We start from the raw sequence: 22,695 nt of genomic DNA, 5'->3' as shown, positions 1-22,695 counted from the left end.
TAAGGTCGGATAGCGTATATTACTGAAATATGTCCATGCAAAAAAATAAAATTACTGAAATATGTGATTAACGTGGCCTTCTTTTTTTGTTTGAAAGAAGATAGTAATTCTATTAACCAAACTTTGATTATCTGCAACTTTTAAACCACAAATCCAAATGATCTCATTGTTTTTGCATTTTTAAATTAAATTGATATTTATATAGTAATTTGGTTGCATTATTTTGCCTACTTAAGTAGTGTAGGTAGGATATGTCGACCAACAATCGGCACGTATCAACGTCCTACACCACCCATGTGATCACTAACTTCGCCTCCGATGATCGGGTCACCCTCGACGACCGGGTGGACTCCGGTCACGGCTCCATCGAAAGCTTCCAAGACCGTGCGCTCCATTCCCGAGCTCTCCGTCCTCCGACAGGCGTGCCTGGTACGCCTCCTCCAATTCCTCCGCCTTGCGCCGCTCTTCCTCCTTGCTTTCATGGAGGGATGTGAAGCAGAAGAGGTTGAGGACTAACATGTATTTTGTGATTTTCATCCTAATGCAATAATTATTGGGCATCACTGAGGAGTAACGACAATAGAGGCATAAAGAGATAGCGGAAACTAGGCACCATGAAATATTTTAAGAGATTTATTTATGTCATCGATGTGTGCATGAGGGATGATTTTTTTCCTCCCGTTACAACGCACGGGCATGTTTGCTAGTGAATACATAAAGAAGAGACAAGGTGTTGGCCTTATCTGAATACATTTATTTTAACAAATGTGTGATATGCCAATAAGTAACTCTCAAAACTAAATTTGTTTGGTTGATAATTGACATAGTTGAATCTCTATTATTTTCGTTAAAACAGGAGCAACATGATTATGTTGGACCTACTGTGGCATGGAGGACCCTCCCGAGTCGCCCTCGCAGGCGACGGGAGAGATCGCTAGCCAAGAGATGATTATGTCCGGTAAAAATGAAAGATGATGAGATGACCCCATCTAAAGATCGAGACTGACATAGATCGAATGTCTCATCTACCCATCCCCTCAGTACTTATGTTTTCAGACAAGAGTATAACCTAATAGTTTTAAAGTGAGCGGCGCGTGATGTCTCTGTGACATGTAGTTCAGAGCTGGCCAAATTTCTGATGCTTTAACCAACAGTTCACCAAGGCACAAAATTTTGACATATCCAACCTAAGTGGAGATTGATGAAACAACACCTTCCTAATTGGCTACGGGTGGTTAGCGGACCGGGGTTGTGGCGGAGGGGTTGAAGCAGTGTGGTACATCACCTACCCAGTCCGTCCACTGGTTGACGGTGAAGGCATCTATGGATGTCATGTTCCTCCCACTCATTCTATCTTATTTCGGGTGAAAACTTGATCTTCGGATCGGACGGTAGCGACGTTCGTGGTCGTGCCCTTCCTGGAGGCATCGTCCTGGAGATCTCGGTCCGGCATGGCCGTCGCACATCTTCCAAGATGATCGCTCCTCGTGCTGGTGGTCTCCGTCGGCTCTAAGCAGATCCCTTTTTTGCACATCTTATAGGTGCTTGCTAGTAGTTGAGGTTGTGTGTCGGTGCCCGGCATTCGTGTATCTTGCTTTGGGTGTGTGTGGTATCCATTTGTATCGGTTGCTTCGATGTATGTGATGGTTGTTTTACAATATAAACAGGGAAACTCTTTTTCTTTCGTTAATTGGCTTTCTTAAATGACGACGAATATACAAATATCAATGACGAGAACATTATAGGGGAGGGCGTCGAATCACCCCTTCACAATTCTCGGATTTGGTGTTTTTTTCACCACGATATAACTTCTTACTAATAAATATTAGTATTCCCTCCATCTCGAAATATATTTGCAATCTAGAAAATTTCCTCCAAAAATATTTTTAAAACAAAAAAATTACTTTCCCACCACCTAATTTAGGTGTACTTTTGTTTGCGCCAATATTTTTTAACCTCCCGCTAAAAGTCCCAAATTGGTGTCTTTGTTCCCACCAAAAAATTAGCATCCCGCTAAATGCCTTTATAACAACCCACGAATATACAATTGTAGATCAAATCACGGCGTCTTCACGGGCGATTGGATCTGAGCCCTCGTCTCTGTTCATCTGTGCTGCCGGTGTCATGACGGCGTTAACAGAGCGAACCACAACAGCTGCACGGCGTCAGGTTAGTCCTCCCGATCTCCTCCCTCGCTAAACAATCTAGTTCCCCTCGATCTCCCCCTCCTCCCTCTCCTCTGCACCGCCCGCCTCCGTCCGGGATCAAACCCCCCTCCCCCGTGAGCACCTCCTCGATGTGCGGCTCTCTTGATCCCGATCCATTCAGAGGGGCTGCCCCTTCTCTCCTCGCTCGCCGCTTGGTCGTAGAAAAGAAGTCTGGGCAAGGGACATGGCCGCCGCCGGTGGCATTTTCCCATCGCGCCTCGATTTGGCCGCCTCGGCGGAGGCACTCGCGGCCTGGAGGGTCGGCAGAGCGCCTCACCTTGGCCTAGAGGCTGGCCGCCATGGAGCTCGCCTCGGCCTAGAACTGGGGCTCGATGGGGCCTCCCGACCCAGTTCATGGCCGCAGCCGTTTCGGCTGTGCATGCCGGCGTCGTGACGTGGTGGCCAGGCACTGGTTGCTCCATCACCTGACCCCAGCGTGCTTTCAGGCCTCTCCGGCATCTCTGCTCCTGGTTCGCTCTGTTTCCTCGTGGAGGCCAAAGGGGGTCGTGACCCCCCCTCCAAAACTGTATTTTGTTACTAATTACTAAGCGTTTTGGTGCAGCCCATCTATGGATCATCTCTTGCCAATTTAATTATTATCTACATTGGTTTTTGAGCATTAGATCCATTAACTGAAAGGTATAGACGTAATCTGTATGTACAAAGCCTGTGTTGTTAAGATGACAAATCGACGACTGCCGATCAGATGACTGCCATATGTTCGATTACCTTGTAAATTCATGTCATTCATATATGTTTTTATGCATATTTTTCTGCCAGTTTAAAAATTGCCCCCCCCGCCTGCCCTATAGCTTGTCACGGTACGCCACTGGCTGTTTGAGCACCACTATGTAGATATTAGATGATATATGTGCGTCAACAGAGCAGAGGATTCAGGTTTAGTCATCATCTGCATTGCATTTGATTCAGATTACTATAAGATGATTTTTAATAGATATTTGGTCTTACACGAGTCACATTGGAAATGTTTTTTCCTATTGATTTAGAGTAGTATTTTCATGAACAACCTATCACTGATACATCGCCTTTCATGTGATTGACATATGCTTAATACTTCTGAATAACGTACGTCAAGAGAACCTAGGATTCAGGTTTAGTGCATCCTCTGCATGTTATTCAGACCACTATAATATGAGTTTTTAATAGATATTTTGTTTTTATTGCTTTCTTATATCGTGTTGCACCTTATCTAGTTGGAATAATCAACATAGATTTATACTTTTAATAGATGTATTGTGCTTCTTCTTAAATTGACTCAAAATTTTATGTCTGGTTTACCTACACAAGGGCACAATGATGAATTTTACGGAGGATGCTCCTGGTACACAACATCCTTACCTCATAATCACCTATCTGAATGGTGCAGAACATCAATGCTTTGTTAATGCTAAGTCCCAAGATTGTTTTTGTGTGCAGTAAAGAAAGGCTATGTTCTTTTAACAAGGATGGAAAGTATAACGGCATACAAAAACCAACATGGACAACCCAGATCTGGTAAATTGTTTAGCATTTGCTATAATGCATAAAATCTTGGTGTGGGTTAAATAGCTAAACCTTCAAGACTGCTAAATCTTTGACAAGAACTCCAGAACAATCTGACACTCCAGTGTCTGTTAATGACATGTGTTCCCTTGCTGAATGACCATCCCATGCTCGCCGCAACCGTGCGCTACTACAGGATGGTACTTGCTTTCATTTACATTTGTGTCATCATTTCGTACAATCTAATACCGAGTAATACAATTTTTCTTGTATGATTTGGGCTGTAGAAGCTGGTGGACAGAAGAAGAAAGGGCGAGGTGTTCTAAAAGGTTTTAAAGCATCTAAGAAGCGTTTTGCCAATGGATCTGCAAAGCTAAATATTACATTCTCTGAAAAATTGGGTGGTACAGTAGGAATGAACTATTGTTCGTTCAAGGATGACGTGGTAGTCATAATGAAAATAAAGCTACCACTCATTGGAGTGAGGACGTGGTCGGACATTCACCCTACCATTCATCGACTCATTGTTGCAGATATGATAGTGCGTAGAACCTTTTTCACATGTGTTATCTTATTTTACCATCGATAATGCACTACTTATGTATATTTATTTGCTGTATGCTTTACAGGACAGATGGGACCTGGAAGATACACCAGAAATAGAAGAAAAAGTTCTCAAAATTGCGAAAGAGCAATATAGAGGCTTGCGATCAACTCTAAGCTCCACTTACAAGGCATACAAAACAGATACAGCTAGATTGGCTAATCTGCCGGAAGATTTGCAACCAGAAGAGTGGGAATGGATGATTGAGTACTTTGGCACTGATTCAAAATTTCAGGTTATCTCCAAGATCACAGTTTGTCTATTATGTGTTAAGATGAAATGGCTAGTCTCACTGGTTATATTTGGTTTCAATGAATTGATAGGATCGCATCCAAACGAACGCTGATAACCGTAAGAAACAGAAGACAAAACACATAATCGGATCAAAATCTTACTCGCAAGTTAGTTTTGAGAAGGTATGAGTCCAACTAAATATGTATGCCTCGCTCCTAAATATGGTGTCATGTTTCAAGCATCTCATTGGTATATTACTTGTAGAGAAACTTGGAAACTGGAGAAGAGCCAGATTGTATTGCTCTGTGGGAACTCACCCACACGAATGATGGAACATGGTCTAACACAGATTCCCAGAAAGTTTACGTGAGTACACTGACTTTTGGTTATTCTATAGTTAGTCAATGATGTGCATTCGGCATGTATTGTCATCAGATGCGATTATTCATGCATTGGACCGTGTTATTCTTGTTTCATCTTTTATAGTGTCAATATTGATGCTGCACCTATAATTGTTCCTTCCATTTTAGGACAAAGCACTTCAAGAGGTTAAAATCAAAGAAACTGAAGGTCCACTTTCAAGTGAGCAGAAAAACAATATTTTCCAGACCTCTTACAAAGACACTCTGGAATGCAAGTCATCGCAGCCTCGTGGGTACGGATACATTGCCAAAACTTCAACTGGTTCTGAAAGGTTTCGTATCCAGATCGAAGAGCAAGCTCGTGCTACAGCAGCCACCTAGGAGCGAAACTCTCAGCTGAGCCAGTAGGTCAACGAATTAGAAGATCAACTACAAGCTGAACGAGCAAACACACAAGAGAGGATTAACTTGGAGCGTGCTGAGAGAGAACAACTTGAGGAGAGGTTATAAGAAGAGTGTGCTGAAAGGGAAAGATTGTTGCAAGAGGAGCGAACATCAAGACTGGAATTTGAAAAAAACATGATGGCAAAGTTTGTAGTATTGAGCCAACAGATGGGAACCCAACAGGTGATTACAGTCATATGCTTCCGACCTTGTAAGATGTATGTTGCTTAATTGCATTGCTAAAAGTGCACTTCTATTTACAGGTGCCTACGAAGAGGGTTGACAAAGAAAATAGTAATTCAAACTTGCAAAATATTCTTTTACAGAGATCTAGTCCTAATAAGACTCCAGGTTCAAGGCCAACTACTATTTCTTCAAATGTGCTCATACAAGCTGCAACAAGGCATTCTTGAATGTGTAAAGCAATGGTAAGTCACAACCTTGCTTTCTCTTCATGTTTACCTGCATTTTATATGTCATTGGTCTTCATAATTAGCTAGTTGATTCTTCTCTTTTACCATGTGTTGTTGCTGCATCGAGTCACAACTTAAACGGAAAAGGAATATGTGCTAGCCAGGGACATGAACTTAACTGAAACTATACATCTAGTCATAACTTAAATCAATAGTAGAAGCTTTTAGTAGATGTGCAATCGGATGATGGCACCATTCTGTATGCACGAGCAGGATGTCATGAGCATGCGCATGATGCCTTCGCTGATGAGTCCATTGCAATGTCCCATGTAGTATCCCTTGCCGCTGATATGGGGGTCGTGAGGGTCATTTTTTAAACGGACTCGCAACTCCTGATGGAAGCACTTAATATCAATAATGTTGACTTGTCAGCCCATGCTGATGTTATTGAGGATACCAAGTACCCGCTCAAATTATGGTTTTCTTATTATGAAATAAATGTATGCCGTCGCTAACTCTGTTGCTCATGAGCTTGCTAGTCTTGGTAGGATGTTATACCTAACCACTATTTGGAATGGGAGGCTGATGTACCAGCCCTTGTGGCTGTGCTTTGGGTGATTCAGCCCTGCACTGTTAAGTTAAAAGCAATGTTTTTTTCTCAAAAAGAAGCTTTTAGTAGATGTACTTGTGGTTATGCTTCAGATATTTACACTTGTACAGTTGTTCTGATCCCTTAGTTACATGCTTGCTGACACAGTATTAGTCCAGTTAGTCTGGCGATAGTTTTTAACAATGGGGCTGGAATAATTGTATGACGTATGTTATGTTCGACTAATTAACTAGAAATGTTTTTATTTCTTGATTGCAGGATCCAAAGAACTAGCTGGACTGGACTCTAGATCACGGGAAGTTTAGTCTTCGAAGTTAATTAGGATGGCTAAATTACATTTGAGTTTCATTTGATGGATATTTGCTATGAGAATTATGAATTTTGTGAATCTGTCTATTATACGTATGGTTTTGAATATTGTAATCGAAATCATGTATTTTTTTATGGTTGCAACAGACTATTACCACAACCCACTTTCGGTTGCCACATGCTAGCACCACTAAAAATATTGTGTTGCGTTATATCTCATTCGCTACACCTTTCTGTTTTGTTGCACTAGGATGTTGCAACGGAGCACTTTATATTGTTATAATAGCTTGGCGCCACAAAAAATTTCACGATGCGATAACAGTTTGGCGCCACCGATAACAGTTTGGCGCCACCAAAGTAAGTTTGTTCAAATAGAGTATCGCCACGGAAAGTATAGATTGTCGCAATAATTTCTTGCTACAAAGTTTTTACCTGTTGTGATACCTATTTATCACCATAAAAACAAGTATGTTGCAATTTCCTGTTATGACGATTCGAATATTTGTTGCCATAAGGTAATGCCACAAGCGTAGTGGGTCGTGGCAACATGCCTAATGCCACGAAAATAAGGATTGTTGCCATAGTTTATTGCCACAAGTATGGTGGGTCGTGGCAACATGCCTAATGCCACGAAAACAAGGATTGTTGCCATAGTTTATTGCCACAAGTATAGTGGGTCATGGCAACATGCCTAATGCCACGAAAACAAGGATTGTTGCCATAGTTTATTGCCACAAGTATAGTGGGTCGTGGCAACATGCCTAATGCCACGAAAACAAGGATTGTTGCCATAGTTTGTTGCCACAATTGACTATTGCCACGGAAGAGTATTGCGCCACGAAATGGCCGTCGTTGGCATAGGTTGTTGCCACAAATGTCTATTGCTACAAGATATCAGTCTCCACAATTCGTTACATGTTGCATTAAAGCTATCTCCACAAATCAAATTGTGGCATCAGGTGAGTGTTGCCACGGGAAAACATGTGGCAACTTCCCGCATGGTTGTTGCAATAGCACACTTTATTACCACAATTCCTTTTTCGTGGTTATAACCTATTACCATGTGTCCAGTCGCAACGGCTGCCAACGAATGTCGTTTCATGGCAACAAGTACTTATCGCCACGAAACAACATGTATTGCAACAAACGGTTTTGTTCCAACAGACCCGAATCCTTGTCTGTTTTTCACTAAGTCTGAGAATCTGTTATAACTTTCAATCTTGTCTTAATGATTGCAATTGATTTAGAGGTTATATGGAGATGCTTAGTAATCATGTTTTGCTATGCTTAAACTTTAATTTAATGCCACTCTTTTGTTTGCCATGATCTTGCATTTTAGCATGTTTTTTCATGCCTCCAACATGTCAACATGTTATCCCTGCTCACATGTATGCCCCGTTTTTCACTGTCATAATCTATGTTATAAAGTTGCCTTTTGCTTTGATCATGTTGGGTTAATACTGATGCCTATGAACCTGAACCTTGATGTTATTTGAAGCATGTAATCTGTACATTGAGTGCATGTCAAGTTTGTGTCCATATGTTTCATGTAGCATGTTGTTTCCTTGATTGCAAAGTGCTTAGCTGCTGTTTAGGGTAGATTGTGTTTGAAACTTGTATTGAGTGTATCTACTGAACCGTGGTTCCATTTGGAGCATGCTCTAGATCAAACTTGCTTGGTTTTGCATTTAGTTTCATCATGCCATGTTGCATCCATGTTTTGGAGTGCTTGTGATTGTGTTTGTAAGCATTTTGCATCAATGCCATGTTTAACTTGTTTTGCTCATATTTTCTAGGTCGCAGCTCCGAATTAAATGAACTTTATATATAACTTGACTAGAAAGATGCGTAGATCATCTTGGTGCACTTTAACTTGCTGTTTAACCACTTCAACTAACATGTTATTCAGATCTGGTCCGATTTCGAAATTTACATATGAGGACTTACCGGAGTTGTTATATGTTGTTTCCGGCCTCATTTAAACTTGCTTTTATGTGATGTTCTTGTATGCATCATCTCTTGCCATGAGTAGCATCATATAGCATTGTCATGCATCATACTTGGTTGAGCATCTTGTCATGTTTTGTATTGTGTGTTTACCATGTTGTTTGCTTCTTTCCGGTTGTGCTTCTTCTCGATAGTTCCTGTCTCGTTGCGATCGTGAGGATTCGTTCGACTATGTGGGTTCGTCTTCTTCATGGACTCGATCTTCTTCCTAGTGGGATTTCAGGCAATATGAAAGTCACCTTAGATCTCACTACTATCTTTGCTATGCTAGTTGTCTCTATGCTATCGCTATGTCGCGCTACCTACCACTTGTTTATCAAGCCTCGCAAATTGCCATGATAGCCTCTAACCTTTTCCACCATCCCAGCAAACCGTTGTTTGGCTATGTCATCGCTTTGCTCAGCCCCTCTTATAGAGTTGCTAGTTGCAGGTGGAGTTGTAGGTTGTTCCATGTTGGGACATGGATATCATCGGTATCATGGGATATCACAATATCTCTTATTTAATTAATGCATCTATATACTTGGTAAAGGGTGGAAGGCTTGGCCTTTTTCCTGGTGTTTTGTTCCACTCTTGCTTCCCTAGTTTCTGTCATACCGGTGTTATGTTCCTTGATTTTGTGTCCCAAACACGATGAGGGTTTATGGGCCCCTCTTGATAGTTCGCTTTGAATAAAACTCTTCCAGCAAGGCCCAACATTGGTTTTACCATTTGCCTAATAACAACTAAAACTTGCTTAGGGATGGGCTAGCACCCGAGGACTCTTAATCAATCCCCGGGCCAATGGTCCTCATGAGTGTTGGTCCAAACCGCGTGATGTCCGGTGCCCTCTGGGCAACCAGGGTCTCAGCCAACCTGACGTCTGGCCCATCTTGTGTACCCTGAGAACGAGATACGTGCGACTCCTATCAGGCTAGGTCGGTGCATCGGGAGGTCTTGCTGGGTTTGTTTTACCATTGTAGAAATGTCTTGTGCAACGGGATTCCGAGTCTGATCGGAGGGTCCAGCGATGGAGGATTGTCTCCGCGGATCGTTAGCTTGTCATGGGCTAAGTTGGGACACCCCTGCAGGGTTTAAACTTTTGAGAGTCGTGCCCGTGGTTATGTGATAGATGGGAATTTGTTAATATCTGGTTGTAGTCGACTTGAAGTAAACTCAATTAAAATACACCAACCACATGTGTAACCGTGACTGTATCTTTTCGTGGAAGTTCGAGAGGAGAACACGGTTGGGTTATGTTTGAATGTAAGTAGTTCAGGATCACTTCTTGATCATTACTAGTTTGCGACCGTTGCATAGTTTCTCATCTTAATCTTGTACTCGTAAGTTAGTCACCATACAATGCTTAGCCGCTTGCTGCAACCTCAGCACTTATCCCTTCCATACCCATTAAGCTTTGCTAGTCTTGATACCCGTGGTAATGGGATTACTGAGTCCTCGTGGCTCACAGTTTACTGCAACAATAGTTGCAAGTACAGGTAATGCGATGATCATGACGTGAGAGCGATGTTTACTTATTTTGGTGTTCTTCTTCTGCATCTTCTGTGATTGAGGGTTAGGTTCCTGGTCGGCAGCCTAGTCTAGCAGGTTGGATGTCGTTTGAGTTTCTGCTTGTGTTTCATCTATAGTCGGATGTTGTTCTCATGTATGATGTTTGTTGTATTCTGGTGGCGTTGTATGCCCTTTCTATATATCCCCAACTAATATATAATGGTATGATGTAATGATTTCCACCTTGCAAAAGCATTTCAATATGCGGCTCTATCCTTGGTGGGACCTTCGAGTTCCTCTCGGATAGGATCGCATATTGGGCGTGATAGCAGTTATCCCCACGGAACTCATTTATGGATCCCCTTGAGTGCTTACCCACGATGAAGTAGCGCAAGATTAGCACCAGCGTGATGACGTTGTGCTACTAGAGGAGAACCGTCTCCAGGCTGCTACGCGTGCTACACTACTAACAAGCCCCGCGCCGCTATCACAGCCAGAGGGTTCATGCCCTGTGTTTTGAGGAAGGTGACCTTGTCCTTAGGCGCGTTCAGTCCACCAAGGGTACAAACAAGTTGTCTCCGAAGTGGGAAGGCCCTTACCTGGTGGTACGAGTCACCAAACCCGGCGCAGTCCGTCTAGAGACCGGAGATGGCACTCAGCTGCCAAACTCATGGAATATTGAGCATCTACGCAAGTACTACCCGTAAGGCGCGAGGCTGTCGGGCACTGCCCGGCAGCCACCCTTTTGTATAAGACTTGCCTCAGCTGCATGTAACCCCTTGTAGAAAGCCGGTGCGATGACCCCATGCAAGAGAAAATAAAGAGGCGTTGTAGGGGGGCCCCAACTAAGATTGGATGCATGCATGAGCACACCAAGATCACTTCATAAGCATTTCATCAACATTTGCATATGCATATAGATAGGATTGCATCCTGCATTCTTTCTCATCTACACGAAGTTGCAGGTTCCTGTCGTGAACTTAGCTTTGACAAGGGATGAGAAGATTGCACGGCACAACGATCCCGGCAAGCCAAGCAGATAAGTTTTACCTCTTGTCCATTAGTGTTCTGTAAAGCTATAACTTTGCATGAGAAAACCTCGCCCCTCTTTTGAAACTTAGGTCCTCCCATCCATGACTCAAACGTTGCTGTAGTCAGATTGGTCGTAGTGGCCTTTGGTAAAAAGGAGCTAGCGGGGGGCTGGCCCCTCTGTCTGTCCCCCGGCAGACAAACAAGGTGCCAGCAGGATATCCTGCTGGGGAAAACTCGTGTATTTTCATTAAAGAGGCACTACACCTCTGCATGGACATACACATGCACGGGTTCTCGGCAAGGTTCATGTTTTTCATTTATATGCTAATACAAGTACAAGCATTACCGAACACAAAGATGGACTTGAGAGATTACATTATTTGAATTAAAATTTGGCAATTTCCTACAGATTTAAGATTGAAAAAAGATAAGTGCCCCGTGATCCTCTCTTTTCGTTTTCCCTCCTTCATGCACTGTAGTGGAAGGAGGAAAACACGAGAAAAGGAGAACCCAAGCAGGATCCCACCCCGGTCCCATCAGGGCCCGTCAGGAGCGGCCCGACAAGACCGGGAGTGATGAGGCCGCGAAGAGGAGTGCAGGGGATGGGGCGACGCCTTCTGGTCGCCGCCTCTAGAGCCAGCAAGAAGCCCCGGCTTGAGCGCCGGTGGAGTAATCCACTAAAGCTCAGCCGGAAGACTGTTTGAGGCGAGGAGAAGGCACCAAGAGAACATCCCTTCCCGGCTATCACCCGAAGAGGCTGGTGATGACAGTGCCGGGGAGGGAGGGGAAGAGGGGAAAGACAAGGCAGCAGGTCGACGGTCGGAGGTGAAGGCATCCACGCCATCGTACTCTGACCTGACCCCCTGCCACCCGCCTTCTCCTCAGCACCGCTTCTCTCGGGAAGCGCCAAGACTCCGGTCCTACGCCTCCAGCAGAGAAACATCAAGCAGCTGGAATGACCGGGGGGCTTGAGGCATGCCGCTCCCCTCCTTGGTGTGCAGGAAGGCGCACCTCTCATCGACAACAGCCCCAAGACCTCCGGGTGGGGAAATGCTTGGATTACCAACGATCTTCAGCCGCGCCTCCTGGCTGAGCCTCGAAGAGACCAAGAGATTCACCACGCCAAGGACCAGGCTCACTCCCCGAGCGTTAGCACCACCATGAGGCAACAATAACCCCAATAAGGATCCCGGGGTGAGTCCCAGGCTCTTCTCTTCGGCATCGCCGGTGGAAGCTGAGAACAAAGGAAGAAGATGGGGAATGCAATGATGGATGACTCCACCCTCCTCCGCCCAACTATGTGGTTTTTAGTGCACCTGAATTTTAACCTCTGTCGTTGCCGACCAATTATATCCTTTAAGATGGCTAGCTTTGGGCTTCACCCAGTCTGAGGTAGTAACTCGGATGACCCGGCAGTAACAATCACAGAGGTGCTACCTTTAACACCTTGCCGAACGATCGAGAACATAGGGGTATGCACAGGAGCCAGGCAACCTTGCTTGGCCAAAATCTTAAGTCAAATTGATGAATATTTATGGCATTATAATGATAATTACGGAAGGCAACGCTTGCATACTGAATACAAATGCTGATGATATGTTTATTTTAACTCTGTTGCGACCGTTTATCAGACGAAAGTGGCCCATCGTCGGCTTCCACCCCCTTGAAGATGCTATGCAGGTTGTTTCCACAATAACAAAACAACCCTTAGCTGACGTCTCGGTGCCCAAAGGCAGTTGTGTTAGCGGAAACGAGGCAATCAGATATGCGGGCTTTATAACTCTCACTTAGTCATAGGAGCTTAAAGTTGGGAGGCCAGTTAATAGCCCCCGGTTAATGTTCAAAGATAGCCGAGGTTAAGTCGTAAACTCTGCGGTCAATGTTAAGAATGGCCCGTCATTTAACACGGGGTGACCTCTATCTATCTTATAGTTTAACATACTCATCGGATCGCTGACCAGTTTACACTTATTGTGACAATCAGTTTTCGGCTTTCTCCACTGAGGCACTTAACCATGCTAGCTGGAAGCACAATCGTAGTGGTTCTCCCTTTGCGCACCTAGCCAAACAAAGTGGAACGTAGGAGGCAAGCACAGGAGCCGGGCAACCAAACTATTGACCGAAGACACAATTCGAAACCGATGCATATAAAGTAATATCCGAGAACATTTTGCCGAGGACTCCTCCAATTACCTTGGCTTTTGGTGGGTTCAGCTCAAGTCGCAACCCCCCGTTGATATTGTTGATGCTTAAAAAGTGTCTGGTGGTGTACCGCAGGATTTATGCTCGGACCCAACACCGAGGTGCAGGTCGGTAGGAAAAATGCCGAACTATGGGTCGAAAAAGATTTCCCAAGCTGGATTATTAGGCAGGGTACCTCGGTCAAGAGGATGTCCCGCCTCATAAAAGAAAAACACACAAATATATCAAAAGTGCCATAAGCTTAAAAACCAAATAACTTATGCAGAAACTCTACGTCTGAACTAAATCAAGCTTTTTTGGTGCCAATCCGAAAATTGGTCTTAAAATTAGTTTGCGCTTCCGTCGTGCTTTAACATGACACATCCGATCTCAAGACTTCGACTAGGTCACCCTTCGACTTCAACCTCCTATCCCTAAGGCGGAGTGCTTCTCAAGCCAGTTTAGCAAACTAAACTCGAGCGGCTTTATAGAGAAACCAGGCTATCCGGCTATTGACCACATACTCGAGTCGAGGAAGGAGTGATAGAAAAAGACTTTGCAACGAACAAGAAGAAAACACATTTGTTATAAAATGGTTCATATAAATTTTAAGAGCCCCTAGTTAACATGGCTAAAGGGAGTTTCTTATAACAAACAACTCACGTGAGCATGGTCGAAATGAACACAAATTAAAAAAACTTTGAGCTTGAAAGCGACTTAGCTAATTAATGTGTTCAGCATTGATGACGGTCGAGGTCCCAGCCTCCAAGACAATCCCGAGGTGTCTGAGCAAAGAGCTCGGCTTGATGAAGTAGCGATGCCACACAGTCGATGTGACGAGCCAAAGCCCCTAGTGCAGCCGAGGTGACGAAAACCCTCATGACCGAGGTGACGAGAAAAGAAGTGTTCAACAATCAATGTTTGAACAAACAACTTTATTCTTAACATGAGTATAATGTTTGGTTGAACCGAACAAGATTTAATAAATTGAAAGAAAAAACTGAGCATGGAGGCGACTTAGCTGGTTAATGTACTCGGTATTCTTCACGAGGTCCGAGCTCGTGCCGGGATGAAGACGTAGTTCGCAGCCTAGCCAAGGTCCAAGCCCCCAAGCTCGAGTTGGCTGAGCGAGGAGCTCAGCTTGATGAGGTGGGCATGCCGCACAGTCGATGTGGCGAGGTGAAGCCCCCAGTCCAGCTAACATAACGAAGCTGGTCGGCTGGTGATGCCGAAGTGATCGGAGTAGGTTGATGAAGAGATGGTGAAGCCCCCGATCTAGTCTAGGTGACGGGGCAGGTTGGTAGTGTGACGTTTGCAGCACCGTGCTAGCCAAGGTGTCCAAGCAGGTCGACGTGGTGAACATCGCCTTGGTTGGCCGTATTAGTATCTGGGATTTCTTCGGAGTTGTCCTCTGGTACGCTGGTGCGAGGGGCGAGCCCAACCAGGGTTGACTCCTGGTGTTTGGATGCCGAAGTCGCATTCAGACTTGAAGCTGGATTCAGGACAAGAGAGGTGAGTCCGTCTGGAATTGACTCCAGATCTTCGGACGTAGAGGTCGAATTCAGGTGTGAAGAAGTAATAGCGCGGTGATGCCGACGCAGGCCAGATCTTGTGACGCGGTTGATGCCCGCTTGCTGAAGTGACCATGCAACGATGTCTGGCAATGATGTTGGTGATGATTTAGCCTTCAAGATCCCGAACTCTTGTTCGGCTTGCCAAGATGATGATCCGATAAGGTTGGGCTCGGTCGATGAAGCGATGATCCGTGTGGCGCAGGCCGGCAGCCATGCAGCAATGTTGTCGGGCTGGTTTGTCACCGGCGCGATGGTGAAGATTATATTGGAAAAGACATTAAAATTAGTGGGATATGTTTGAGAACAAAATACAATACCCCATACAAAACTTCCTTCAAAAAGGATATCCGAAATACCGTTCATAAAAAAAGATGAACTCGAGTCGGGTTCCTTCTCGCGCAAAAAACAGATCTGAAAATAGATGCGCTCATCGGAGGCTTGCCAGAGTTTGAACAATTGGATCGTGCTGAAATTTTGAGGGGTGGTAGATATAGGAATTCTGCAGCCGATCAATGGTTGGATCTTCCAAAGGACGTCCGAGCTAGATGCTGGACACCACGCTCCAAACTCGTCCAGATTCCCGTCTAGATTCGACAGGGCTCCGATATATCGGAGAACGGAGGAGATTGCTCCATCGAAACGCGACAAAATTTTACATTGTTGTTGTAGACTCAATTCCCCACAATTCCACTAAAGGAATCGTCCAAGCGATGGTCGAGGAGGTGGTGATAGCGGATACAAGTTGACTATTCGGAAAAACACCACGGTCCCCCGAGGGCAATGTTGACGTTGAGCCCCCGAGCTCCATGGATGATTCCTCCAAGATCATGATAGAGATCGGAGTTGATTTTGATGAAGGCCCTTGTCCGAACATGATGATTGGAGGCAGGGCACAGTCCTCGGTCAAACCAAGGTGACCAGTCAAGTCGGCGACCAAGAAGTCGATATCGGAGATGATATGTAGGCGAGCTATTGATCTTTTGCCAATCACACAACATAACTCTCAATGAAAGCACCATTTTCGTTGTCAAAACCGGCAGATCTCAGGGTAGGGGGTCTCGAGCTGTGGATTCTCGAAACAATGGTAATAGGAATGAAGGATACAATGTTTTACCCTGGTTCAGGCCCTCTTGATGGAGGTAAAACCCTACATCCTACTCTTGTTTATATTGATGGAGTATCAAGTACAGAGTTGATCTCCTCGAGATCATATGTTGTGGTCTAAAACCTGAGGGTATGATGAATAATGTCATAATAATCTATCGACTAGCGTGGCCTCGGCTAATATAATGTAACAGAGGCCTAGGATTAGAAGAGTCCTAGTCGAATACGTCCGTGGAGAGGAGTCCTTGTCTTGATCATCAAGTCTTGTGGAATATTCCTTGTATGTGGCATGGGCTGCCCGAAGTGGACCATGAGTAAACTGCTATGGGGGTCCTCGGCCTGATCCACCTGGTCAGGAGACGACATGGTGACTACCCCCTAGTCCAGGACACTGTCAGTGCGTCAACCTTGGGTCCCTTCTATTGGAACTCTACGGCAAGTCATCAAAAGGCGCAGCGCACTCCGAAGAGGTATGGCTCCCAGATTCCTTTCTGGTGTCCCTGCTATCCTTCTTATTTCCCTTTTTTTCCTTGGAGGGAACTGCCGCTACTGTGGCCTCTGCCGTGACTGCGTCCCGATACATCTTATCCACACAAATTATTGCGTCCTTCTCATCTGACGGGATAGAAATGAATCCTACCGGCCCTGGCATCTTCAAGGTGTTGTAGGCATAGTGGGATGCCGCCATGAATTTTGCCAGGGCTAGGCATCCAAGGATCCCATTGTATGGCAGGGGGAGGTCGACCACATCAAACACAACCTTCTCAGTCCGATAGTTCAGCCCCCCCAATGTCACTTGCAACGTGATCTTTCCCTTAGGATGACTCATGCCGGGATTAACTCCTTGAAATGTGCCTGTGACCTTTAGTTCTTTCTCTGCTATCTGAAGTTTGCTGATAACCTTTGGGGAAATCAGATTTAACCCGGTCCCGCTGTCAACCAACATCTTTGTGACTTTGAGGTTGCGAATTGTTGGAGAGACCAACAATGGCAAACATCCCACCATAGTGGTGTGGTCGGGGTGGTCCTCTTCATGAAAGATGATGGGCATGCATTACCATTTGAGCGGCTTCTGGGATTCCGCCGCTGGATCCACAACATTGACCTCACATGCCCACCATTTAAGATGGCGGTGAGAGGAGTGCAAAGATGCACCCCCTTCAATGCACATGGCGTCGGTGGCCTTCTGGAATTCCTGCTCGCTGGTTTCCTCTTCATCCCCTCCATCACTCTCATCATTGCAAACCTCCTTCTCTCGTCCCCTGGCGGGTTTTCCTTGGTTCCGAAAGGCCTTGCCGGGAAGATTTGCTTCACCACCACGACCCTTACCGCCATTACCATTCTGACCTTTCTCGTTATCACGCTTCTCATATTTGGCTCTCTGCCTCTTGACAAGCTACTCGACCTGATGACACTCTTGGAGATCATGGCCTTTGGTCCGATGGATCTTGCAGTATGACCCATCGCCTTCCCCAACCTTCTCGGCTGCAGCAGCCTCCCGGCAGTTAGCGCACACGGCAGCCTCCTTGCCGGGAGCTTCATCCTTAGCCTTCTTGCTGGTACTGAGCATGCCCGATCCCTCAACAGTCATCAATGCCTTATCCGTGCGTCTCATGCCTTATCCGTGCGTCTCTTGTTTTGCTTCTTGCTCTTCTTCTTTTGACTGGTGGATTCATCATTATCCTCTGAGTCGATGTTGATGCAATCTTCCTCCCAAGGGGGTTTCCTTCTCTCATCCATCTGCGCACACTTGTCCACCAAGGTGTAAAGATCCTTCACAGTCTTGGGCAACCATACATTCATCTTGGAACATATCTTGCGGTTGTGCACATTGGACTGGAAGGCAGCTATCACAACTACTGGATGCATATTTGGGATATTCCTATGCACTTTGCTGAATCTGTAAAAATACTTGCGGAGGGTCTCTCCTTTCTGTTGGAGAAGCCGCAAGTCGTTGGGTCATCCTGGTTCTTGATGGCCACCAGTGAAGGCGCCAATAAACTCATGGCACAGGTCAGCCCATGACGAACTGGAGTTCTCCGGCAACTGCATCAGCCAAGAACTCACATTGTACTTGAGTGCAAAAGGGAAGTAGTTGGCAAACACCTTTTCATCTCTTCCTCCAGTAGCCTGAACATCGATGGTGTAGATGCTCAAGAATTCTGCCGGGTTCAGCCTTCCATCATACTTCTGTGGTATCTCTGGCTTGAACGTACGAGCGGATGGCCAATGGACTTGCCGTAGCTCACGTGTAAAGGCGGGGCACCCAACCTCGAAAGGCAGGCACCCGCCGCCCTTGAGCATAGGCTCGTCGATGTTGAAACCATCGCACCTATTGGTACAGTGGTGGTCGTCGCAGCATCACTCGACGATGACGCGTGCGTCTCCCCTCCGCCTGTCCTCTGATGCTCTCCGTTGGCCTGGACGTGCTCAAGGGTCGGAAGAGGCCAACAAGATGACGTCAGGTTCTGGATTCTGCCGCGCCCGCGCTGGTTGCCTTGGTGGGGACTGCACCATGTGGGTGGCCCCTTCCATACGACCAGCAGCGCGAGCCGTTGTCATCGCTTGGGGAGGCCGTGATGGACCAGCCCGCAGCAAGCCCCCAGCCTTTGCGAAGCCAATCAGGCTCTCAATGGTGGCTCTCCATTCATCCGTCTGATCAGCCGCCGGCGGACACCTCAACAGCAGCTTGGCACGTGCCATGGCCTACGTAACGGAGCTTGGCATCGGTGATGACAAGGCAGATCGTATCATCGCCCGGCTTCTGATGGTGCCGATGGTGACCGCTTCACGCCCTCACTGTTGCGAGCCAGCCACTTGGATGGCACTGTGATGTGGAGAAGGCACTTGTGGGGCAGTGGCTCCGTTGGGCACAATGGTTGGGTCAACCCGTCTCGGGGGTTGCACGCGCCTTATGGTAGCACCCATGGTGGGGGCGGCCGGACGGTGGTGATTCCCCCAGTACTAGTGCCACCACTGTGGTTGTGCCCTTCGGCAAGGGGAAGAGGTTCAGATGGAATAACCCCTTCGCTTGTACCTCATGGAGCATGGTCACCGGGATGCTGCTGATGCTGCTCTCCTCCTGCGCCTCCTGCTCCTGTTTCGGCCATAGGGGTGGTGGTGACGCTGTCGCCTGTGTCGACTGCGTCCCCCGCAGTGCCCACATACTTGTGTGCCTCCGCGGCCCCCGCGCGCTGGTGACTGCGGGCGGCAGAACCTTCGAGGTGAACAGGTTAGCTGAAGCACCAGGTTTCTTCTTGGGCGCCATAGTCAATGGAGCCGCAAGATGATGAAGATGGCGATGAAGATGACCCGCTGCTCATGCCTTCAGGTTCGTGCAAGTGATCCCCCTACCTGGCGCGCCAAAAATGTTGTGGGAAACCACGGCCCCCTATGGTACTAAGAGTCCCTTGCTGGTTCGGAGGGGGGATAGCATGTTGCACAAAGAGCAGACGGGCGTCGAGCAGCACGACAGAGATCACATGGGCAATCTTTACCCAGGTTCAGGACACCATGAGGCATAAAACCCTACTCCTGCTTTGGTGGATTGATGGTGGAAAAAATGGTGGTGAACGCAACACGCTTGCCCGGCACGGTTGCCTCAGGGCGAAACGGCTATGCGAGTATGAATGTGTGATGTGGTGGATTCGCTAACCCTTTCTATGGTTGCATTGGGCCTCCTTTTCTAGACAAAGGGGTCACCACTGTGGCAAATCAGTCATTATGTACTAATAAGATAGCAAATAGTGCTATCATACCTAACTCCGCAGGCTGATAAAGCGCATTAAATGCGCCGCTCAATGTCACATTGTAGCCTGCCCGGTAGGCCCTGTCGGGCTGTTTTGCCAGCTTCGCATCTGCTCGCTTCACACTTCGCAGGACAGGTGTCGCCTGTAGGTTTTTCCTGTAGAAAGTGGCTGCCATGTGGTGAACAGTAGCCACCTAGTCACTTTGGAGCTTGACACCGCACCGATTGATGACGTGCGTCGTGGTGAGGTGGTTCTTCCTTTGCGAGCCCCGGAAGGCCCTGCCAGGGCGTCTTGGAAGCTTGCTTCCGAGGGTGACCCCATCCGTCAAGGGAGGCTTTTCCATTACCAATATCCTGCTCTCCTGGCTACTCTTGGTCTTCTTGCGCTGCACGTTGGTCCTTTGAAGAATCGATTCCTAGTGCTCCACTCTGATCTTGGTGTTGTAATCTTGTTCTCGTGCCTGTGCATAGTCTGGCAATGGATCCAGGGGTTTGTTTCACCGACATGACATTATCTCGATCATCCTTGGTAGAACCTTTTTGAATACTGCAGGGGCTGTTATTGATTGCAACAAGGGCAATGTCACTTTTCATATTAATGGTAATGAGCATACGGTACACTTTTCGAAGAAACAACCTCAAGTGAATAGTATCAACTCTATTGGGAAAATTTAAATAATTACTATTGGAGGTTTTGAATTCCCTATTCCTACTGTCAAAAAAATATGTTATTCTTATTATTGGGGACATGCATATCCCGGTTTAGGTAACCTAGTGTTATACGAAAGTTCTCCATTTTCATGTCATTCAGAAGAGGTTTGGTAATAAGACTTGATCAACCTTGTTAATGGATTCATTTTGATGGACATGAGATGGATGAATTTAGTAAACACAACTATATGTACCCACTTTCTACTTTCTGTTATTTAAATTAAATAAAGCAAGAATATTATTATTCACGTGTTTTTTGAATTATCCATGCAATAAAAATTGTCTCGAAAATAAAAGTTCTCCAAATGCCTTGAAAATTTAGTATGATTTTTTGTAGAATATTTTGGAATTTTCGGCATTGAAAACACACTAGGGGTTGCACCAGTGGGCCACAAGCCCCCAGGGCACACCCACCCCCTTGGGCGCACCTAGAGGGCTTGTGGGTCCCATGTGGTTGCCCCTTCACTTATTCCAGCACCCATCAACTTCGCCTTCCTCCAGAAAAAATCCCACCATTGCTCAAACCCGTGTTCTTGCTCATATTGCTTTTTTTTCGATCTCCTTGCTTGGAACTCCGTTTCGAAAACAGTTTTGGGGAGTTGTTCATCAGTATGTGACTCCTCCAATGGTCCAATTAGTTTTTGTTCTATGCTTTATTTATTGCAAATTTTTGCTGCTGTGGTGTGATCACCCACAAGTATAGGGGGTCGCATCAGTTTTCGAGGGTAATGATAATTGTGTTGGATGATATTCATCATATGTAGTAGTCATAACCTAGGGTGAGACAGAACTAGCTCCAATTCATCAATATAATTTAGGCATGTATTCTATATATAGTCATACATGCTTACGGAAAATAACTTGCATGACATCTTTTGTCCTACACTCCCGTGGAAGAAGCGTGCGAATGGAAGCTAAGGGATATTAAGGCCTCCTTTTAATAAAGAACCGAACCATAGCATTAGCACTAGGTGAATACATGAACTCCTCAAACTACGGTAATCACCGGAAAGAATCCCAATTATTGTCACTTTGGGGTATGCGGATCATAACTCATAATAGGTGTGTACAACTTGCATGATAGGATCAAGCACACAACTATATTCATGAAAACATAATAGGTTCATATCTGAAATCATGGCACTCGAGCCCTAGTGACAAGCATTAAGAATAGCAAAGTCATAGCAACATCAATCTCAGAACATAGTGGAAACTAGGGATCAAACCCTAACAAAACTAACTCGATTACATGATCAATCTCATCCAACCCATCACCGTCCAGCAAGCCTATGATGGAATTACTCACACATAGCAATGAGTATCATGAAATTGGTGATGGAGGAAGCTTGGTGATGATGATGGCGACAAATCCCACTCTTCGAAGCCCTGAAGATACTCCAAATCAGCCCTCCCGTTGAAGAACATGAGGTGGCGGCGGCTCCGTATCATAAAACACAATGAATCCTTCTCCCTTATTTTTTCTCCGCGAATAGGTACTTATAGAGTTGGAATTAGGGTTAGAGGAGATCCAAAGGGCCCACAAGCCTGCAGGTCATGCCTAAGGGGGTGGGCGCGCCCCTTGGGCTTGTGGCCTCTGGGTGGCCCCCCTCTAGTTGATTCTTGCGCCAATATTATTTATATATGCCAAAAGTATTCTCGGTAAATTTTCAGGTCAATACAAGAACTTTTATTTCTGCACAAATATAACACCATTGCAATTCTGCTGAAAACAACGTCAGCTCGGGTTAGTTCCATTCAAATCATGCAAATTATGGTCCAAAACAAGGGCAAAAGAGTTTGGAAAAGTATATATGATGGAGACATATCAACTCCCCCAAGCTTAACCCATTGCTTGTCCTCAAGACATTTAGTTAACAAACTGAAAGTGACAAAGAAAAACTTTTACAAACTCTGTTTGATCTTGTTGTTGCAAATATGTCTAGCCAGTATTCAGGTTTCAGCAAAGATTATGAACTAACCATATTCACAATAACATTTAGGTCCCACATTTACTCATATCAATGGCATAATCTACTAGCGAGCAATAATAAAAAATCTCAGATGACAACACTTTTTCAAAAAAACATGATACAATATGACAAAATGGTATCTCGCTAGAACTTTCTGAGACCGCAAAACATAAATGCGGGGCACCCCTAAA

The 22,695-nt window shown here is 45.6% G+C and overlaps 1 protein-coding gene across 1 annotated transcript; it reads left to right on the top strand.

Moving 5' to 3' along the window:
* The first annotated feature begins 401 nt into the window (after positions 1–401).
* Positions 402–6,826, top strand: LOC119316930. Its single transcript, XM_037591320.1, has 11 exons — positions 402–2,169; positions 3,516–3,549; positions 3,645–3,722; positions 3,907–3,910; positions 3,998–4,251; positions 4,340–4,549; positions 4,638–4,730; positions 4,813–4,914; positions 5,079–5,537; positions 5,618–5,782; positions 6,636–6,826. Exons 3-9 carry the CDS (start codon positions 3,705–3,707, stop codon positions 5,289–5,291), a joined length of 894 nt encoding a protein of 297 aa, XP_037447217.1. The 5' UTR covers positions 402–2,169; positions 3,516–3,549; positions 3,645–3,704; the 3' UTR covers positions 5,292–5,537; positions 5,618–5,782; positions 6,636–6,826.
* The last annotated feature ends 15,869 nt before the right edge of the window (positions 6,827–22,695 follow it).

Source organism: Triticum dicoccoides, chromosome 6A, assembly GCF_002162155.2.
Source record: "Triticum dicoccoides isolate Atlit2015 ecotype Zavitan chromosome 6A, WEW_v2.0, whole genome shotgun sequence".
In the NCBI taxonomy this organism is placed as follows: Eukaryota; Viridiplantae; Streptophyta; class Magnoliopsida; order Poales; family Poaceae; genus Triticum; species Triticum dicoccoides.
Note: the sequence above shows the minus strand (reverse complement) of the source record. Positions and strands in the feature narration are given on the sequence as shown.